The following is an 18,244-nucleotide window of genomic DNA, read 5'->3' on the forward strand; positions in this document are numbered from 1 at the left end:
GGAACACAGTTCAAGACAGGTCTTGCAGGTACAGACAACAGGACCCCCTCGGTTAGGTCCATCAGGGAGGCGGGCGGGGCAGGGAGGCCAGAGTCCCGTTGGGAGGCCAAAGCCCATCTGGGCTCCCCTCCATTTTCCCAGCCAGCTCCCAACTGAAACTCCCTCCAGCCATCTCACTCAGCCTCCCCCCGGCTCCTCCCCCACCCTTTGTCCAGTGTCCCGGGCAGAGGGTGTCACCTGGCCTCCAACCCCCCTCCTGGGTTCTCCTGTTACCTGCTCAGGTATCCTCCCTCAGGGAAATTCTCCCATCCCCAACGCAGCCAGTCCCAGCAAAACTCCCCTGCAACATCCCCATACAGTATTCTAAGAAAACATTAAGAACATTCCCAGTTCGTCACATAAGGCCACTGATGTAACAGCAAAGGCAGCCTTCCTTCCCAAGGCCATGCAACCACGGGGTGCTCCCAGCTGGGGGGACAATGGGGACGAGAGAAAGCTCAAGGAGCCCCAACTCCCCTTCACTAACCAGAACAGGCCTGAGGCAGGAATCGCTAGGCGCATTTTTGCCCTGTGTTATACATCCCTGTGTATCTGAGCTCTTCTGTCTTTCCTACATGTATCCCCACGCCTCCTGGGGAGGCAGGGCAGCGCTCTTATCCCCACCAAACAGATGGTGGACTCTTGCACAGAAAGACTAAAGGACTTGCCCAAGGTCACACAGGAAATCGGTAGCGGAGTGGGAAGTTGAATCTGGCTCTCCCACGTCTTGGGCTGGTGCTCTACCCACTAGTCCATCCTTCCTAATACAGGAGAGCAGATCACTTGACGCCCTTATGCCCTTCAAACACCCAGGACTCTATTCAATTTTAAGACCGGTTCAAAGAAAATCAGATTCAAAGAACTAGGAAGGATTGCAGTGGCTGCAATGGGAAAAGCTCCTTAGGAAAAGCTATCGGTTACTCTCTGCTTTCCTGCCCTGCCTGGGACGGGAAGCCGTTCACACCTGGAGCATCCGGCAGCCGGCACTTTAGGAAGTATTAAAAATTGACCACTTCCTTTTCCAAACAATAATGAAGCCCTGAAACAAAAGGTAGGCAGGGGAGGACACAGGGAGTAGTTCGCTGCCTTGCCTTTGCTCTGGGCACCTCTCCCAAAGGCGGTGTTTATATTCCCAGGAGGAAAAGATAAAGGAGCGAGAGACCACATCCAGCGCAGACAAGAACCAGGAAACGTGCAGGTCAAGCTAAACCCGTGACTGGGGCGTGAGCTACATGTGCAGGATTACGGGCACGGACGCCAGAGTAGCAAAGGACGTCTCCACTGCAATTAAACTCGCAGCCGGCCCGTGTCAGCGACCAGGGCTGCTAATTCCCCACCCTTCCACAGACACTCTGGGGCAAATCACCTAAGAGTCCACCAGCACCATCAAACCCAATAAATAACCCGTCAGGAGCAAGTCTCAGAGCCTCGGGTCTCCAGACTTGGCCTTGCACTCCAACACTAAAAATAGCCCTGGAGAGGCTACGCTCAGCCCCTCTGCCAGCGTTCGCAGCCTAAGCGGGAATGTCAACACAGCTATTTAGAGCGCCATTGCGAGAACCCGAGCCTGCAGACCCGGCCGCCGAGATTTTGCTGCCCCCAGTTTTTTTGGCTTGTTTTGGTTTTTCGGTGCAGGAGCCTTCATCCCATTCCAGCGTGACTTACGTCAAGCTGCGGGGCTCGTTTCAGTTACCGACCCGTGCGTGAAATCCGGATGCACGCCGCACTGTGAACTGACCTCCCGAAACCAGCAAAGAATTCTGCTGAGATGCGTTCGAGCTCCTCGTCGCAAACTCGGGAACGCTCATACACCGGACTACAAAGTAAACGGACACCTACAGATAGAAACAGCATTGGTTTCGCACACCTCGGCATATCTGTAGCGAGAGGTTAGCCGGATAATCTTAACATTCACAAAGTTGGATTGACGTATGTGCAGGGGGCTTACGGTATCTGAACCACATTCCTTTTGGGCAGGGGTGACAAACAAACAGATCAATATGGATGAGTATGTGAAAAATCAGCCAGAAACATAAAAAATCCCAGCTGTGCCCACCCAGGGAAACCCTAAACCTCTCATTCCCAGAAAACAGGAGATCTCATTCCATAATTGTTCTATTCTGTATGCAGCTCCCAAATCGGAAGACAGGATACTGGGTAAGATGGACCATGCTCTGACCCAGTGTGGCTATTCTTGTGTCTACCCTGCAGCTAAACCCGGGCTCTGACTCAGGTCTGAGCCCAACCCCCCTCCTGTCCACTCAGAAATCAGTCTGACTCAAGGCTCAGCAAGCACTCAGGAGCCGGCTCTCTGCTGGGGGGTGGCCTGGTGACCTGGGTCCAAGCCTTGGCCTTCTGCAGTGCGGACGCAGCTCAAACCCCGGACCCAAGTCAGAACGTCTGCGTAGCGCAGTGTGGACGTGTCGGTGAGAAATGCAATTGCAAAGCCAGGTTTACAGGGCAGTGTGGACACTGAGAGCCCAGATAAGACCTGGCTTTGCAGACCCGGGCACAGCATGCAGTGTAGACACATATCCTTAGTCTCACTGTGCTTTCGTTCCCCGTCTGTACAACGGCAATAACAGAACGGCCCTGCCTTACGAGGGGGGGCCTGGCGAAATCCAGTGAAGACTGTGAGGCCCTGGGGGTTACTTTGGTAGGTGTCTCACAGCAGCACCTAGGAGTCCCAGACCAGGCCCAAACAGAGAGTCAAGCAGGGACCCTGCCCCACGGAGCCTCCAATCTCAGAATCCAGCCCTGGGGACATGTCAGGGCAGTTCTAGGCAGCCGAGGTCTGTAGGAGCTCATCAACTGAGCATCGCCCCAGACACACCATTTGATAAGTCCGCAACTCAAATTCCACAGCCCGGTGCCCAGCTCACGAGCACCCAACAATAAATAAACCTGCCCTGCCTTTGCAAAGCAAGGGAAGGCATTCCTGGAAGGGAGGTTTCAACTTTCCTGTCGAGCAGTGGTTCTTGACCTGGGCTACGCATACCCTGGGGGTGTGCAGAGGTCTTCCAGGGGGTACATCAATTCATCTAGATCAGGGTGGCACGCAGAAGAAAAGCTAAGTTACATGCTGCCAGGGTACAGCAGTCTGGAAAGGTTGAGAACCACAAACCTAGAGGATTAAAAAAAAAACCTCTGGTTGCATTTAATGTGGTGGTTTATCTTAACCTGGACACTTGCTGCCTCTTCAAATTATTTGAGGCCAAGATTTACAAAAAGCAACCAGCAATCTGGGGTGCCCAAAACTGGGGACATGAGAGCAGTGCGTCAGCCAGCACCGAGCATTTGCTCTCGGGGAAGCAAACCCTTTGGAAAGGTCTCAAGCTGAGCACTGCAAAAAAAAAAAAAAAAAAAAACAGAGGCCCCCAGAACCACGAGTCACTTAGGGAAAAAAATCTTGACCTGGCTTCATATGGATTTGCAGTTAATTCAACCTTGTTAGGCGCAGCTAATGGCGCACGAGGAGTGGCTGACAGCTGGGAAGCCAAAGAGACTAACGAAAGAGGGCTCGTTAACAGGTAAAACCTTATGACTGTTCTTGGCACAAGAAAAGCAAAAAGATGTGGCTGACTAACGGCCGAGTGTAACAAGCTGCTGCGCAAATCGGTTATTCGATGAGCATCCAGTGCCTGGCTCTCAGCTGGATAACCCAGCCCCTGCGAACGGAGCTCTCTGCCGCCTTGAATAACTCGACTAGATTGAAGGGTTTCAGAGCTCTGGATACATTAAAACAACAATTTGCCCGACAAGCCACAGAAAACAAAGCCAGCCCAGAATTCAGCGCAGGCCCCGGGCACAGCAGCAGAACGGTGCGGTTCACACGGCCCCCAACAGGCTGAAGTTACAGCTTTGAATGAAGCAGCAAATTAAAAAGGAAACGAGTTTTCCGAAGCAAATGGATTATTTTTTATTTTAAATTAATGATGCAGCACATTTAACATGTCACAACCGAACTCTCACACACACACACACACACACACACACACACCGTTCCTTTGTCTAACCGGCGCTGTGCAAATCGGAGCCAGTAAATATCCATTCCAAATTTTTTTAATTGCCCTCTTAACATTGCTTTGGATAAGTGGCATCTTTTAGTGAGCTGGTTAGTTAATCCAATTAAAGATGCAACTGGAAAGGCAGGTAGGTTCTCCTTTATTGTGTGCAATTCAGGCATGTCCGTCCTTTGCCCCTGATTTTAAAATTTACAAAAACATAAAAAAAACCTTGCCCCGTGCCCCTCCCCCATGCTCCTTGAGACCGGGACGGTCTTTTGTTCTGCATTTGCACGGCTCCTGGTACAGTGGGGTCCTGGCTCCCAGCCTGGGGTCTCCTAGCCTCTAACCTAGCAGGATTCCTCAGCATGAGGTACTTCAGGCTGCCTACCGGCTAAGACGGGCTTTCGCTTTAAACACGCCAGTAGCAGCACTAGTAAATTGCCATGTCTTAGGGGTTGGAGGCCATCGGTTCAGTTTCTCTGGCGAAGAGGTGTGTCGTGTTCCATATTTAGCGTATGAAATGGGGGTGGGCGCCTGGGAGACGGGATCCTTATGCAACGGGATAGGACCCAGCAAGCCAGCTCTGGAAACCAACCCAGCTTCATGTTATTTTATTTTTTAAGCAGAGGCAGGGAACAAGAAAAAAAAAAAAAAAGAAAAAAAAAAGGTTTCAGTGGAATGGTAACCTCGAAAGTATTTGCCATGGCCTGGAGCTGGCTGCCAAGGTACATTAAACGTAAGTGACTAAAAAGTTGAGTCAACAGCAAAAACGGATCTGTAAATAGCTCAGCGTTCATCTTGTACTGGCTTGTGCAAAAAACAAATGGTCGTACGTTGCAAAGATCATCTCAATGCACTTCTCTGGAGGAAATCTACCACGCACACCCTTCAGCAGGTCAATAAAGCTTTCTAAGGTTTCGGGATGCCCCATCACCATAGGAGCGGGGCACCGCAAAATCTTTCCAGTAGTTGTCCTCACAACTCCCCTGTGCAACTGGGCTATTAGATCCCGTTTTATAGATGGGGAAACTGAGGCATGGACTGGCTAAGTTGAACTGCCACAGGGAATCTGCGGTGGACTGAATCGGGTCTAGAGTCCCAGGCTAAATTCCTTGGAGCAGGGAGTGTTTTTTCATTGTGTGTCTGTAAAGCACCTGCCACCATGGGGCCCTGGTCCGGGACCGGAGCTGCAAGGTGCTACCGGAACTCACCTCATAAATCATGCTCTATGCCCAGCAGGGAGGGGGGCTGGTCCAGGACTGGAGTTCCCCCACACCACTACTGCAGTACAGGTCACCACCATGGGGCCAGCCCCCCTCTCAGACACAGCCAGGTAGCGCTAAAGACAATGCCCAGGTGCCAGAAGTCAGTTTATTGGGTCGGGGTATGAGCAGAACCCAGCTGTCTCCATTCCTACCCAACCCTCTGCACTGGGAGTGGGTCCGACACCCAGGAGAGGACAGAGATCAGCTCGCTCAAAGTCAGAGCAAGTATGAGCACGAAAAGAAAAATCAGCACCGAGCGTCCATCGGCACAGCCCGAGGCAGGATTCCCCCATGGAGGCAGAGCCCCCCCGGCCCCAGAAAGGCCAATGGCAGAAACAATCCACCGCCACCCCCTCCCCAATGCCATTGCACCTGCAAGGTGGGCACTGAGGCAACCCGGCTGCATGGATAACAGAGCAGCCAAGGGACGACGCGTAGGGGGAGAGAGAGAGACACCTCGTGCCAATGCACAGCTGCTGATTTCACTGGAAAGCTGAGCCCTGCGTGGGGCAGCATGACTCAACACCCCCTCCCCATCCCCAAGCACACAGCACAAGCCTGGCCCACGTGCACAAGGGAGTAGTGGGTGCATCCCAGCAATGCTGCTCCACGGCAAGCCAGCCTCACATTCCTGCAGGGGCGGGGGCTGTGTTTTCACACAACCTGTAACACGCCCTGCCCCCGGCTCCGGCTGCCTGCGGTTCGCCCTCCTCCCGCATCGGTGAAAATTTCAGCCCTCGTGCAACCAGTGGTGAAAGCCTAGTGCACAAGAGGTGAACTGCAGCCCGCAGCTTAAACTTTTTGCCAGTCAGAGCATCCATTCAAGAGATACCATCCATCTATAGGGTCGGGGGAGATTCTTGCAGAGGCAAAGATGAGGAAGGATGCTCGGTGGCTAGGGTGCAACAGATCTCGGTTTCATGCCCGGCTGTAATCCAGGCTCCTTACATGATCCTCAGCCTCTGCTCTCTGCCATGGGGACAGCAGCGCGGCCCTCCCTGCCCAGAGATCTGGGGAGAAATACACTGCAGACTGGGTGCTGCTCAAAGGTGCCTGGTAACAGGGACCAGATAGGCCCCATTTTTCAACCAGGTGCCTGCAGACTCGATCTAAAGATTTCCGAAGGGCTCCGCACCGCCACGCAATGTTTTTTAGGGGTCTGCAAATGAAAAAAAAGTTAAAAACAGCTGCCAGAGCCAGTTCCCACCCAACCCCCATTTGCGCTCCGGCAAATATTCTCTTGCGGCCATTTGAGATCGGAGAGGGAGACCTGGTATGATTATTGTCAACTAGCTCTTTCCATCAGTAGCTCTCCCAGTGCTTTACAGAGGAGATGAGGAGCATTATTCCCCATTTCACAGATGGCTGAACCGAGACACAGAGCGGGCACACGACTTGCCCCAGGTCTCCCAGCAGGCCAGAGCGACAAATAGAACCTGGATTTCCTGAGCTCTGTCCCGGGGCTCGTTCCACTCTCCACCCCTGCCTTCCCACGAGTCCATCTGTCAGCAAGAGCACGACATACCCCCATTTTCCAGTCCTCCCCGCTACCCAGCCAGCACCTGTATCAGTAACAGAATGCCCTGGACAATGGTCAAGCCAATTAACCACTGGTTAGAGGAAAAACCACTGCACACAAAGGTTACTTCACTGATTCTGTGTGCCACTGGCATCTTCGGATTGTAACTGGCGATAACGGAGGGGCGCTCTTAGAATCATAGGATATCAGGGTTGGAAGGGACCTCAGGAGGTATCTAGTCCAGTCTCCTGCTCAAAGCAGGACCAATCCCCAACTAAATCAAGAGAGTCAACAGAACTTTGCATCCGTCTGCACCCTTCCTCCTTCCCGACTGGCTAAATACAGAGCTCCCCCTAGACTCGAGGATCAACTCGGAACAGGAAACACTAAAATAAACAGGATGTCATTCGAATTGGCAGGCAAGTGGCAGTGGGTTTACACTGTAACCTACAGGAAGGCGTGCATGCGGCGCCCTGCGCGGAAGAAAGGGGATCGTTTGGGGATCAGTTTATCACCAGAGAACCACAGAAAGCAGAGCGAGAAGCTCTCTGTTCGGTTGGTTAGCCTCCGCTGCCTGCCAGGGCAGGACGGTTCCCCTCAGCACTTTGTCCAGCCTGGTTTGAAACATCCCCAAGAGAGGATTCCCTCCAGAGACAACCCCGCAGCCGCTGAGAGGTCAAACTTCCGCCTATGTTCTCCCTTTGTTAATTTCATCCTGGTTTCCCAATAATCCTTAGCCCATGGTCAAAAATCCTCCTCATCGCACCCGGGAGCGAGGGGCATTAACCCACTTTTACACGTCAGTGAGAGGCATAGAAAGAAGGTGAGGAGCCTCGTCCCAGGCAGCAAAGTAAATCAATGTAGTACGTTGAGAGGAGAACCCAGGAGTCTGGGATCCTAGTCCCAAGTGCAGATTTCTCAGCTTTCTTAGTCCAGTACCACCATGAGCCCAACGAGATCGGGGCTGGATGCAATACAGACAGGGCAGTTCCCTGCCCCTGTGGCTAATGGAAGTGTCACACAGTTATGTGGGGGGAGAGATGTGAAACTGATTACACACATAAGCAACGCATACGGCAAAAAAGAAACACTCTGGAAAATAACCCCTCATCTCTGTCTTGCCAAGCGATCTCGGGTGCCACACACAAGAGCAAGTTTGTTCTCAGCACAATTACTATGTTGCCCAGGTGCCTTTAAAATTTTTATTTCTAATGTTTATTATTTCAATTACAATAGCGCCTAGACCCCCACCAAGGCCGGGGGGAGGAGGGGGAGACTTCTGTACACACAGACAGCAAGAGACAGTCCCCTGCCCTGAAACGCCTACAGGCTAAACAGACAAGACAGAGGTATGGCGGGAGGGGAAACTGAGGCACAGAGCAGGCAAAGTCATCTAGGGAGCCTGTGGCAGAGGCAGCACTTGAACTCAGATCCAAGTGCCAATCCACTGAAATCACAAAGATGCCCTTCCCCTGTGAACGCTGCAGAAAATGACAACAGCCGATTCACAGCTCTCCAGTCTGCTCACGACTCTTCTCACCCCGGCCCTGTTTCCTAAGAGATCACAGATTCACACTTCTCTCGCCTGTAACCCCGACAAAGGCCTCGTGTTAACTCGTGAACCGCAATTCTCTCACTCTCTGTATTCTACCACCAGAAGGCAGTGAGGGCAGGTCCACGGCACACGGGAGCTTTGCAGATTCACTCCTTGGATGGGTGGGGGGTTAAATAAAAGGGGGTGGGTCAGGATGCTATTTCTTTTTTTCCACTGCCCAAAGTTGCAAACTGCGTCAGGAGCCTGGACGGAGGGAATTTAAAGAGGATCAGCATTCAGGGGATTTCGCAACTCTCTCCCACGAGGCAGGGATTTTGGCTCTTGCACAAGGACCTCGCCTCTGCAGCCCCCAAAAAGCTGCGATTTCAAGAAAGGTTTTGCAACGACGCATCCCAGAATTTCATCTTCTCTTGCACAATTAACTCTGCAGCTCGGCTAACAGGAGCCAGCAGCTGCTGATACCTGGAACATCCCGGTTCTGGGGAGGGGTGGATTCTCAGCTAGCGCCCACAACTGGGGCCACGTTTTCAGCTCCCCCCCCCAAGGCACATAATAAAGGCCCAGATTTTCAGAACGCTCTGTTTCAGTACTTTTAGCCAGGTTCACACGACAGGCCTTGGGAATCCCACTCACTGCAAAATCCAGACCCTCGTCTCTTCAGGGTCCTTCTGACTGTAACATGGGAGATAAAGGAAGGGCTGCCTGTATTACAAGGCGCTGCGGCCGGGACCATCTCTTGCTCCACATCTGTACAGCACCTGGCGCATGGGGCTGTGATCTCAGCTGGCATTTGCAAGCGCCAACGGGCAGGGGGTAACCCAGCCCATCTGCCATCTCAAAACCTTGGCAAAAGGCTGATGGTTCAATTGGACCAATATGCCAAATCGTCTCTTGTCTCAGTTCCTTGACTCTTCAGCAAACGCCCCTTGTGGTTGTGTGTGTTACAGGCTAGTGGTCCCAACTGAGATCAGGGCTCCCTTGCGCCGGGCACTACACGGAGTTCTAGTAAAAGAGAGCCCCTGAGCTTACAATGTAAACAGGGGAAGGGTGGGGGACAGAAATGGGGAAACTGAGGCACCAAGCTGGGGAAGTGACTTGCCAAGATCATGGGGGGTCCTGTGGCAGAGCCAGGAACAGAAGCAAGGTCCTTCCATCTCTTGGTTTGTTAACTTAACCACAAGACCAGTGCTCCCCACTCAACCAAAACTCCTTGGCGTTTCTCTCCCTGCCAGGTTCCAGGGGCACTTTGAGTCTCTCACAAAAGCTACAGCGCAGCGGTTCGGCTCCTCCTGGCCTCCGCAGCCCAGCTCTCACCCGGGATTTCTCGCATCAAACATTCGTCCTAGCCTGGCAGCGAGCTCCAGCAATGTTCCCCCTGCCCCAACTCAAAGCAAAGCGGATTCTTCTCTTCCGCCACCCACGTTCTGTGAGAGAACCTGAGGCCCGGCTCTGAGAGAACACTAGGGCCCAGGGGATTCAGCATAAAGGGGATGGGGAACAGGACGCCTGGGTTCTATTCCCTGCATGGGGAGGGGAGTGCTGAAGGACAAGTCAGGACTCCTGGGTTCCATGCCGATTTCTTTTATAGCACTTTTCATCCGTAGATCACAACGCACTGTTACCAAAACATTATCGGCCCCTCCAGCAGACAGGGAACCGCGGCATTAAGCCAATCGCTCAAGGTCACACAGGCAGTCGATGAGTGGAACACGGAACTGAACCTGGGTCACCCACTTCCTAAGCCCAGGAGCTAACCACTGGGCTCTCCTTCCCCTCCAGCGCCATCCGCAAAGCCAGATCCTGTGCCACTCGGTCGCAGGTTCCCTCTTAGCCCGACCAAAAGCCCAAGGAGCTCAGTGAGTGTTGAAACGAAGACAGGGCAAGCGATAAATGTTTTCCTCTTGATCCCTCCACAGCAAGAGACAGGCTGCCCAGCGGGCGTGGGAGGGTGGCACGGCAGAGGTTCAGCACCAAGGCAAGGATGGAGTTTTCCTCGACGTGCTCGGCTCCAGGAAGCCGGGACTCAACCATTTCATTTTCGAAAGCTGCCACTCCGGAGGAACGAGCCCTTTGAAACCGGCCTTCCCATCACCATCCCGTGTATTCACTAGCACCAACTGAGATCAGAATCCCATTGCGCCAGGAGCTCCACAGACACAGAGCAAGGGGCAACCCCTCACCCAAAGAGCTCAAGGGCTGGGAGGGGAAACTGAGGCACAAAAGGGGAAAGTAGCTGCCCGAGGGCGCGCAGCAGGGAAGCAGCAGAGCTGGGAACAGAACCGACAGCAGCAGGCCCCGGGTAGGCACAACCCTCTTGCAGGACAGAGGTGGGTGACCTCTTTCTGCTAAGACATGACATCCTCCCCCTGAACACGCCCGCTGCTGGGATCGGCCGAATGCATCTAAGCACCCGGCCACCAGCTGCAACCAGGTGAAAATCCCAGGGAAGCACCCAGCCAGGACCAGGCACAGAACAGCTCTAGCTGGCCGCAAAGAGGAACCCAATTAAGCCAGAACCGAGTCAACTGCCCCTCACAAAGGAGGGTCCAGGTGCCCAGGGGTCTGATGCACAAGGAAACAGACTAAGCTGGTTTTGCTTTTCCATCACTCTTAGGAGACCACCCGGGGCTAACGACACAAGTGCAGATGGGGGTGACGCATTAAGCCACTGGCCAGTCTGCAGGGACCAGCAGCTAGCTGGGTTTGGGCTTTCAATCCTCCAGCTACGCAGGAGATATTCTGGGCACCTCACCTGAGTCCTGTCCTGCCCCCCTGGTTTGCAGAGCGTGCCAGTCACCCGCCCTCTGAGAAATCAGACCCTAGTCAGGAGTCTCAAGCTGGGGTTGGCCCCAGAACTGCAGCACCCCAAAACCACTAGCCCCTCTGAGAACAGTTTGGACCTTCACCTCCTTATGCCTCAGTTCCTGTTCTGGGAACAGGGTTTATAGCTCAGACTGCCAGCGCTCCAGGGCAGAGTCCCACTCCCTGCACTTGGGGAACAACGGAGCCTTGCCTCAGCCGGGTGCCCCCAGAGCTGCCGTAACCCACAGAACAGCTCTGAACTCTCCTCCCCAAAACCGTTCCGCATCCTGGCGCTTTACCTCCGCTGAACCTGGGGTGGCTCTCGGCCTGGCACGCGAAAACACGTCCTGGTAAATACACAGTCCCAGTGGAGCATGAACGCACCACCCAGGGCTTGTCTACACTGGCAATTTACAGCGCTCGGGGTGGGGAAACGCCCCCCTGAACACAGCAAGTTGCAGCGCTGTGAAGGGCATCAGTGCTGGGAGCTGCGCCCCTTGTGGAGGTGGGTTTTTTAGAGGGCTGGGAGAGCTCCACACAAGCCACAGTGCTGCTGGCACAGACTAGCCCCCGAACGGAACTGATGAGATGCACCAGACCACCAAAGCATCAGGAGCGGTGACGTGCGGAGGAACCAGCCATTTTCGACCACAGCTATTTCCAATCTCTACCAAAGCGTTCCACAAACAGCCGAGATTTCAGCCTGGCGATCGATGCAAACCAAGCCGGGCTTCTCAGGACAGGGGGCGGGAGAGATTCCAAGGACAGATACGGAATAGAGGCTCGAAAAATCCATTCCCTTGGCACATCCACTGGACTTTGTCCTCCTGAGCAAGAGTCCAAGACAGGGTATCAGCCACCAAACAGAACCGTTACCCACACCAACTCCTGGCCAAAAAAAGGCAGGCCCACTGTGTGAAGCACAGGAGCCAGGACTCCTGGGTTCCATTCGCAGCTCTGGGAGGGGAGCTGGGTGTAGAGGGTCAGAGAGAGGGGACTGGAAGGCAGGACTCCTGGGTTCTCTCCTTGGCTCTGAGAGTAGGATATAGTGGCTAGGACAGGGGCCTGTGGGAATCAGGACTCCTGGGTTCTATTCACAGCTCTGGAAAGGTGGATGTGGAAGAGAACTGTGAGTCGTGCCGCCTGGATCCATCCCCGGCTCGGAGCGGGGAATGGGGTCGAGTGGTTAGTGCAGCCGCATGCCCAAGCAGCAGGACTCCTGGGTTCTATTCCCCATCGGACCCCTGGAGGCGCGGCCAAGAGCGCCAGACCCAGGAGAGGGCTCCGTTAGTTACTACGCACGTTATACTTTGGGCTTGCAGACGCCTTTCCCTCTAAACCGCCCAGCTCCCATTTTCCCACCGCTGAGCCCTCATCCCACACAACCAGCTTGCGGATGCTCCCAAAGGCCGTTTCTGCCCAGGGGACCGATGGGAGATAAGTACATTGGGCCCATTCGCTCCTTTTGGAGCAAAAGCCCCCACTGAAGTCCAGGGCAGGTTTGCACAGGTCAGGCTCCCCGAGGACAGCTCCTCCCTTCGCAGGGGAGCCATGGTTAGGTGAGGCCGGCGCGCTCCCCAAAGCGACCCACAATCTCACGCTGCGTGCAGCCCACGGATTACAGAAGCAGGCAATGTGACTACAGGCGACACAGTGACCTGGGACTCTGGAGCGCCGGGTCCGGCTCTCCTTCCATTGTATGCCCCTTCACTTTGCCGCGCCTCAGTTTCCCCATCTGTAAAATGGGGATAAGGACATCATCCTCTTTTCTGAGGCGTTTGAGATTCATGGGAGAAAGGCAGCGGATAAGAGCTAGTTAGTGGTAGAAGGGTCAGAATTCTTTCTCCTCTTCATACTCCCTTTGCCCACCCCCCACCAGCCGCACGCCCCCTTCTCTGCCGTACTGAGGTGCGGCCTTTGCTTGCGAGCTCAAGCCCTCGAGGCCAAATCCTTATCAGTGCAGGATGCATAATAACCGCCAGCTTCATGCAACGTTCATGGCAGCACTAACTAGGGGCTTGGCTACCCAGGGAAACAGACGCCTGCCTCCCACTCGTCCCCTGTAGCTCCGTAGGTCACTTTCAGTCACACTGAGAGAGGATCCTTGCACTAAAAACACAGCCAGCCCCAATATTCATTGAGGGTCCAGTTCTGTGCTGGTTCCCACCCATCACAATCCCGCTCCCCTCACCAGGCCTGCAGAGTGGAAAATACTGAATCTGGAGCTCTGGCATCTATCTTCGCACCATCCAGTCGGGCTGAATTCTAATCACTCAGAAGGTAGATTTGGGGTTCACAGTCAGGGAATTCCAGGTTTGATCCCCAGCTCTGTCACTAACCCCCTGGGCAAGCCACCGCCTCTCCCTGTGCCTGAGTGTCCTTCTGTAAAGTATGGGGCGAGAAACCTTCCTTTGTCCATCTTTGGCTAGCAGGCTCTCCAGGCCAGAGAGGTGTAAAACAAGTATAAATTTGCCCCAATTCCCTGGGGGAGCGGAGAGCAGAAAACACAACACCTCAACCCTCAAAAGAGCTCACGGTCTTTCCTCTGCACGCTGACAACGGGCGCTGTTCCTTGGGGAGAGGGCTGCACTAGGAGAGCCTTGGAAAGTTAGCAGAGAATGGCGTTTTTCAAGCAAAATATAAAAAGGGCAAAATTAAATCAAATGCATTAAAATCAGTGGCTCTGGGCACCTTCTCTCTGCTTTTAGCTCCAAATTTGGCCAATTCTACCACCCTTTGAAAGTTCAGCGGCGCCAAAGGCCGCTTGCTAACGTACCCAGTGTGCAGACGGGATACGGCAAAAAAATGTGAAGTGTCCTGCTTAAAACAAGGCAGTTGTCTAGACTAGGAGGTAAGGATGGACGACCTACTCAGGAAATACTTTCTCTCTGCCGTTGCCAGGATAATCACAGGCCGCAAAATGGAATTTTTGACACTTCAGAATCTGAGCTTGCAAGGCCTGAAGTCATGACTCATGCAACATGGAAGGAAACAATCGATTTTATGTAGCAAACTAACAGGTTTGGCTTATTTACTCCTACCGGCCAAGCTTCTTTACAAGCCTCCCGCTTTTCTGTTACAACTTTGATTCCAGGCAAAAAATATTAGCGATTTGAAGAGGTTACCAAGAGAGAGCCTGGCCGTGATTTTCCAGGAGACAAGACTTGAGGTGGGGGAGAAGGAGGACATTTCTCTGGAGAGGTCAGTATTTGTTCTTCTGCCACTCAAGCTATATATGACAGGCACACACTTCCCCAATTCTGGGCTTCGTCATGCCCAACTTCCATGTCAGCTGAGCACAGAAACTGACCCCTTCGCCCTGTTAGGGCCGCAGCTGTTTGTTTCAGAGGATTCTTATATTGTCTCCCCTCTCGCCAAGAAAGTCCTGCTTTTTTCAAAGCCAGCCTGGTCAAACTCTACCTTGCTGCCTCTGGTATATGCCATGTCACGCTTCAGCAGCGCACTGCAGCCTGTCGCTTGCAGGAGGGGAGGAAAAAAATTGCATTGATTTTGCAGATGCCATTCGGAATGTAGATTCCTGCACTATTCAATTGCTCTCTGATGATCCACACGAAGATCCATCCAATTTAGCCCAGAGCAACAGAGCTTTTAAATGCATCTTTAGGAGAACCAATTAAATATTGATAACTGACCCCTTTTTTTTTTTTTTAAATTGCATCTAGTTGTGGATTCTACCCCATGTCCTCACCTCCCTAGAGCGGCTGTTCAGGGCCAAAAGGAATGAGTTACATTTTCCACCACCTGCAAAGAAACCAGACTTGGGATAGAACCAGAAGGCCAATGATGCAAATACCATTGGATCAAGCGAGACTGCAATCCAAGAGAGATCAGAAACACGGAGCTCGCTGAAGTCAGTCCACCCCGCTGCCTGGAATTATAGAAACCAGAAAGGAAACAGCAAAAGCGGTCGTGTAGGAAACACACAGCAACCATTTCTATGAAATAACAGCGCTAGACACAGATCACCAAGGATCCAAATACCAGCGCAAACAGGAGTTTTTCCAACACATCCATTTGCCCTCCATATTTTTTTTAAAAAGCAGCTTCCACGTCCATGCACATTTTGAAGCATCGTCATGTTTTCTCCAGGCATAATTTGTTGCAGGAGTGCTTTTTTTTTTTTAATTGAAGGGAAAGTACCTACAAAACACGAGAGGGGGAGGTGTATTTGCAAAGCAAGATGTCCACTCAAGGGGTTATCTTCCCGATTGACCATTCCCAAGAGACTGAGATATGCCCTGGAGTCCTGCCAGGAGTTTACAGCCGAGTTCAGAACATTTTTTAAAAGTCAGCCCATAAACAAGCTGCAGGTACAGACCACCACAAGCGGTAAAAGCAACAGACAGGGGGGTGGGGGGAGCCCAATATTTTGGTGCCAGATGAAAATTGCAGGCGCGGTGAAGAATGCACACCCGCAAAACCCCTTCTTTCTCCCCCACCCCCAAGGGAGGGGTCCAGGAATGGACCAGAAGTGCAGGGCTTTGTTTCAAGGGGGGGGGGGGGAATCATGCAAACTGCAAAACAATACTGTGAAATCCCTAAGCCCAACCACAGCCCCTTCGGCGTCAGCCTGTGTCCCAAAGCCCCCAGGCCGGCCAGGGCACCCGAGGGGGCTGGTTCCCAGTGGATCCTGTGGCAAGCGGGGCCACAGCTCAGAGCAGTCGAAGCGGGTCCCCTGGACGCCCCAAACACCCCTCGAGGGGAGAAAGGCAGAAGGGGGGTTTAGAGGCTGCAAAGAGGGAGGGAGCGACTGAAACTCACCGTCAAGGGCAGAGATGGGCCCGATCCCGGCCAGGGTGTGCAAATATCCCAACGAGACCAGCAGGGTCGCCGCCAGCACCTCCGCCCGGGGGGGCAGCATGGCTCGGCGAGCCGGGCTCGGGCTAGACACGGCCGGGCAGGCTCGCAGCCGCTTCACCTCTGCTCCTGCGCTCCGGCTGCCCTTCCTCCACGGGGGGCAGAGTGCTCAGCCCTTCCACCACCATCCAACACAAATCGGGGAAGGAGGAAAGAGCCCCCCCTCCTCCTCTCCCGGCCCAGGGGGGGAGAGCGGCCAGCAGCAGCGAGGCTGGGGAAAGGACGTGGGGGGGGATTGGGGGGGGGTCTCAGCCCTGCGATGCAGGGAGCGGGGTTTGCATTTGCAGCCAGACCCAGCAGCAGCCCCCCCGTGCAATGGGTTAAGCGCGACCCAGGGCAAGTGCAGCGACCCCCGGGGCTGGGCGAGGGGGGGTCCCCGCCGGCTGCAGAGAGAGGCGGCGGCTCCGGCCCCTCCCGGGCGGTGGGTGCAGCAACGGGGCAGACTCGCTGCTGCTGCTGCTGCCGCCTGATGGAGCTCGCACCGCCCCTGCCCGCCTGACGTCATGGGTTCCCAGGGTTTGGGGGGGGGCTACGCGGCTCCGCGCATGCGCCTCCCCTTGCCCCTTGGCTCCTTGCTGGAAGGGGCGGGGGGGGGGCGCTTTTGCAAAGCTTCCAGCCTGGGCGCAGGCCGAGCTGAGCCGCCTGCCCGCGGGGGTGAGGTGCAGGTGCATTCAAACCAGCCCCCCCTCTTGCTGCCAGAGCAGCCCCCCCCCATTGCATGCATCAGGAGGGGCCATTCCCCTGCAGCTCCCCTCCCCCCACACCCATTGCATAGCCTTGCAAGAGAAGGATGCACCTGCATGCAAGCCAGCCACTCCTCGTTGCAAGAGCAGACCCCCCAAAGGAGGGGGGGACCAACCACTCAGCCCCTCATTGCAATGGCCCCTTTCCATTGCCAGAGAGAGATGCATGTTTGTGGGGACTCGTCAGATGCATTTCACTGCAAGGGAGCGACACGCTGCACTAGTACGCACGCGCATTCGAAAGAGGGACGCGCCTGTGCAGGAATCCAGAACCCACTCATGGCCAGAGCCGCTCCCCCACACTGCAGGAGGAGGGGGCGGTCAGTGCTGCATTTGTGCTGGAGCTGCCAGGGCTGAACCCCTGGCACCTCTAGGCTTGGCAGTTCATAGCCACGGCACATCTCAGCTTGCCACATCCGTGATGCAAGTAAAGTGCCTTGAGCCCCAGAACCTAGTTGCTTGAGTCCAGTACCACTCTCATTACCCACTGAGCACTGGGTGCGTATGCCTGAAAGTCTCCCATCCCCTCATTGCACCTTCCATTACAAGAGAAGGGTGCACTTGCATGCAAAGCAGTTGCCTCTTACTGCGATAGGGGCCCCACTCTGCTAGCAGATATACGCATATCCGCGAACCCATCATTGGACTCGTATCCTTCCATTTCAAGAAGGAGATGCCTGTGCATGCTAGTCAGAGTCCCCACACTTTGCAGAAGTAGCCATGCATGCATGCAACCCACCTATTGCAATCATATGCACACCCTTGCAAGCGGGAGATGCCTGTATTTGCAAAGCACACACCCAGAGCTGCATGAGATATGCATTGACATGCAAACCAGCCCCATCCCGCCCCCAACTGCAATAAGGAGATGCACGTTCACCCTAACCAACGCCCCAAGCCACCGGTCCCTTCCCCTCCCCGATTGCATGAAGGAAATAAACACGCATACGCATGCATTGGGACTGCATTACTGTAACACTGCATTATACTGCGGTCATTGGGCTGTTACTGTATTTATATTTTGCGTGTGTTTAATAGAGACCCATCAGCACAAAAACAAAACAAGCAGAGGAAAAGATTCGCTCAAGCTAAGCCACTTCTCAGCAAACACTTGAGAGTTGTTAAAAGACGGTGCCAGGCCAGAAAAAAGCCTGGGACACTGGAGAGCAGAGGAAGCGAGGTAGGTGTAGAAAGGAACACACTGTCTCCAGAGAAGCAGGGGTGGTCACCGTCATTGTTTGAGGAAACAGTGGGATACTGTTGCAAAAAAAGCAAACGTGATTCTGGGATACATTAACAGGTGTGTTGTAAACAAGACACGAGAAGTCATTCTTCCGCTCTACTCTGCGCTGGTTAGGCCTCAACTGGAGTATTGTGTCCAGTTCTGGGCACCACATTTCAAGAAAGATGTGGAGAAATTGGAGAGGGTCCAGAGA

General features: G+C 53.9%; 1 protein-coding gene across 1 annotated transcript in view; it reads right to left on the bottom strand.

Annotated features, from left to right (window-relative positions):
* The window catches only part of LRP1 (LDL receptor related protein 1), a 179,810-nt gene extending 163,289 nt beyond the window's left edge, over nt 1–16,521 (bottom strand). Inside the window, exon 1 of the mRNA XM_050925636.1 lies at nt 15,970–16,521. Within this exon, the coding sequence (XP_050781593.1) occupies nt 15,970–16,069 (100 nt within the window). The 5' untranslated portion in view covers nt 16,070–16,521. The remainder of the gene's footprint in view (nt 1–15,969) is intronic.
* Between the last annotated feature and the right edge of the window lie 1,723 nt (nt 16,522–18,244).

Source organism: Gopherus flavomarginatus, chromosome 16 (assembly GCF_025201925.1).
Source record: "Gopherus flavomarginatus isolate rGopFla2 chromosome 16, rGopFla2.mat.asm, whole genome shotgun sequence".
NCBI lineage: Eukaryota > Metazoa > Chordata > Testudines > Testudinidae > Gopherus > Gopherus flavomarginatus.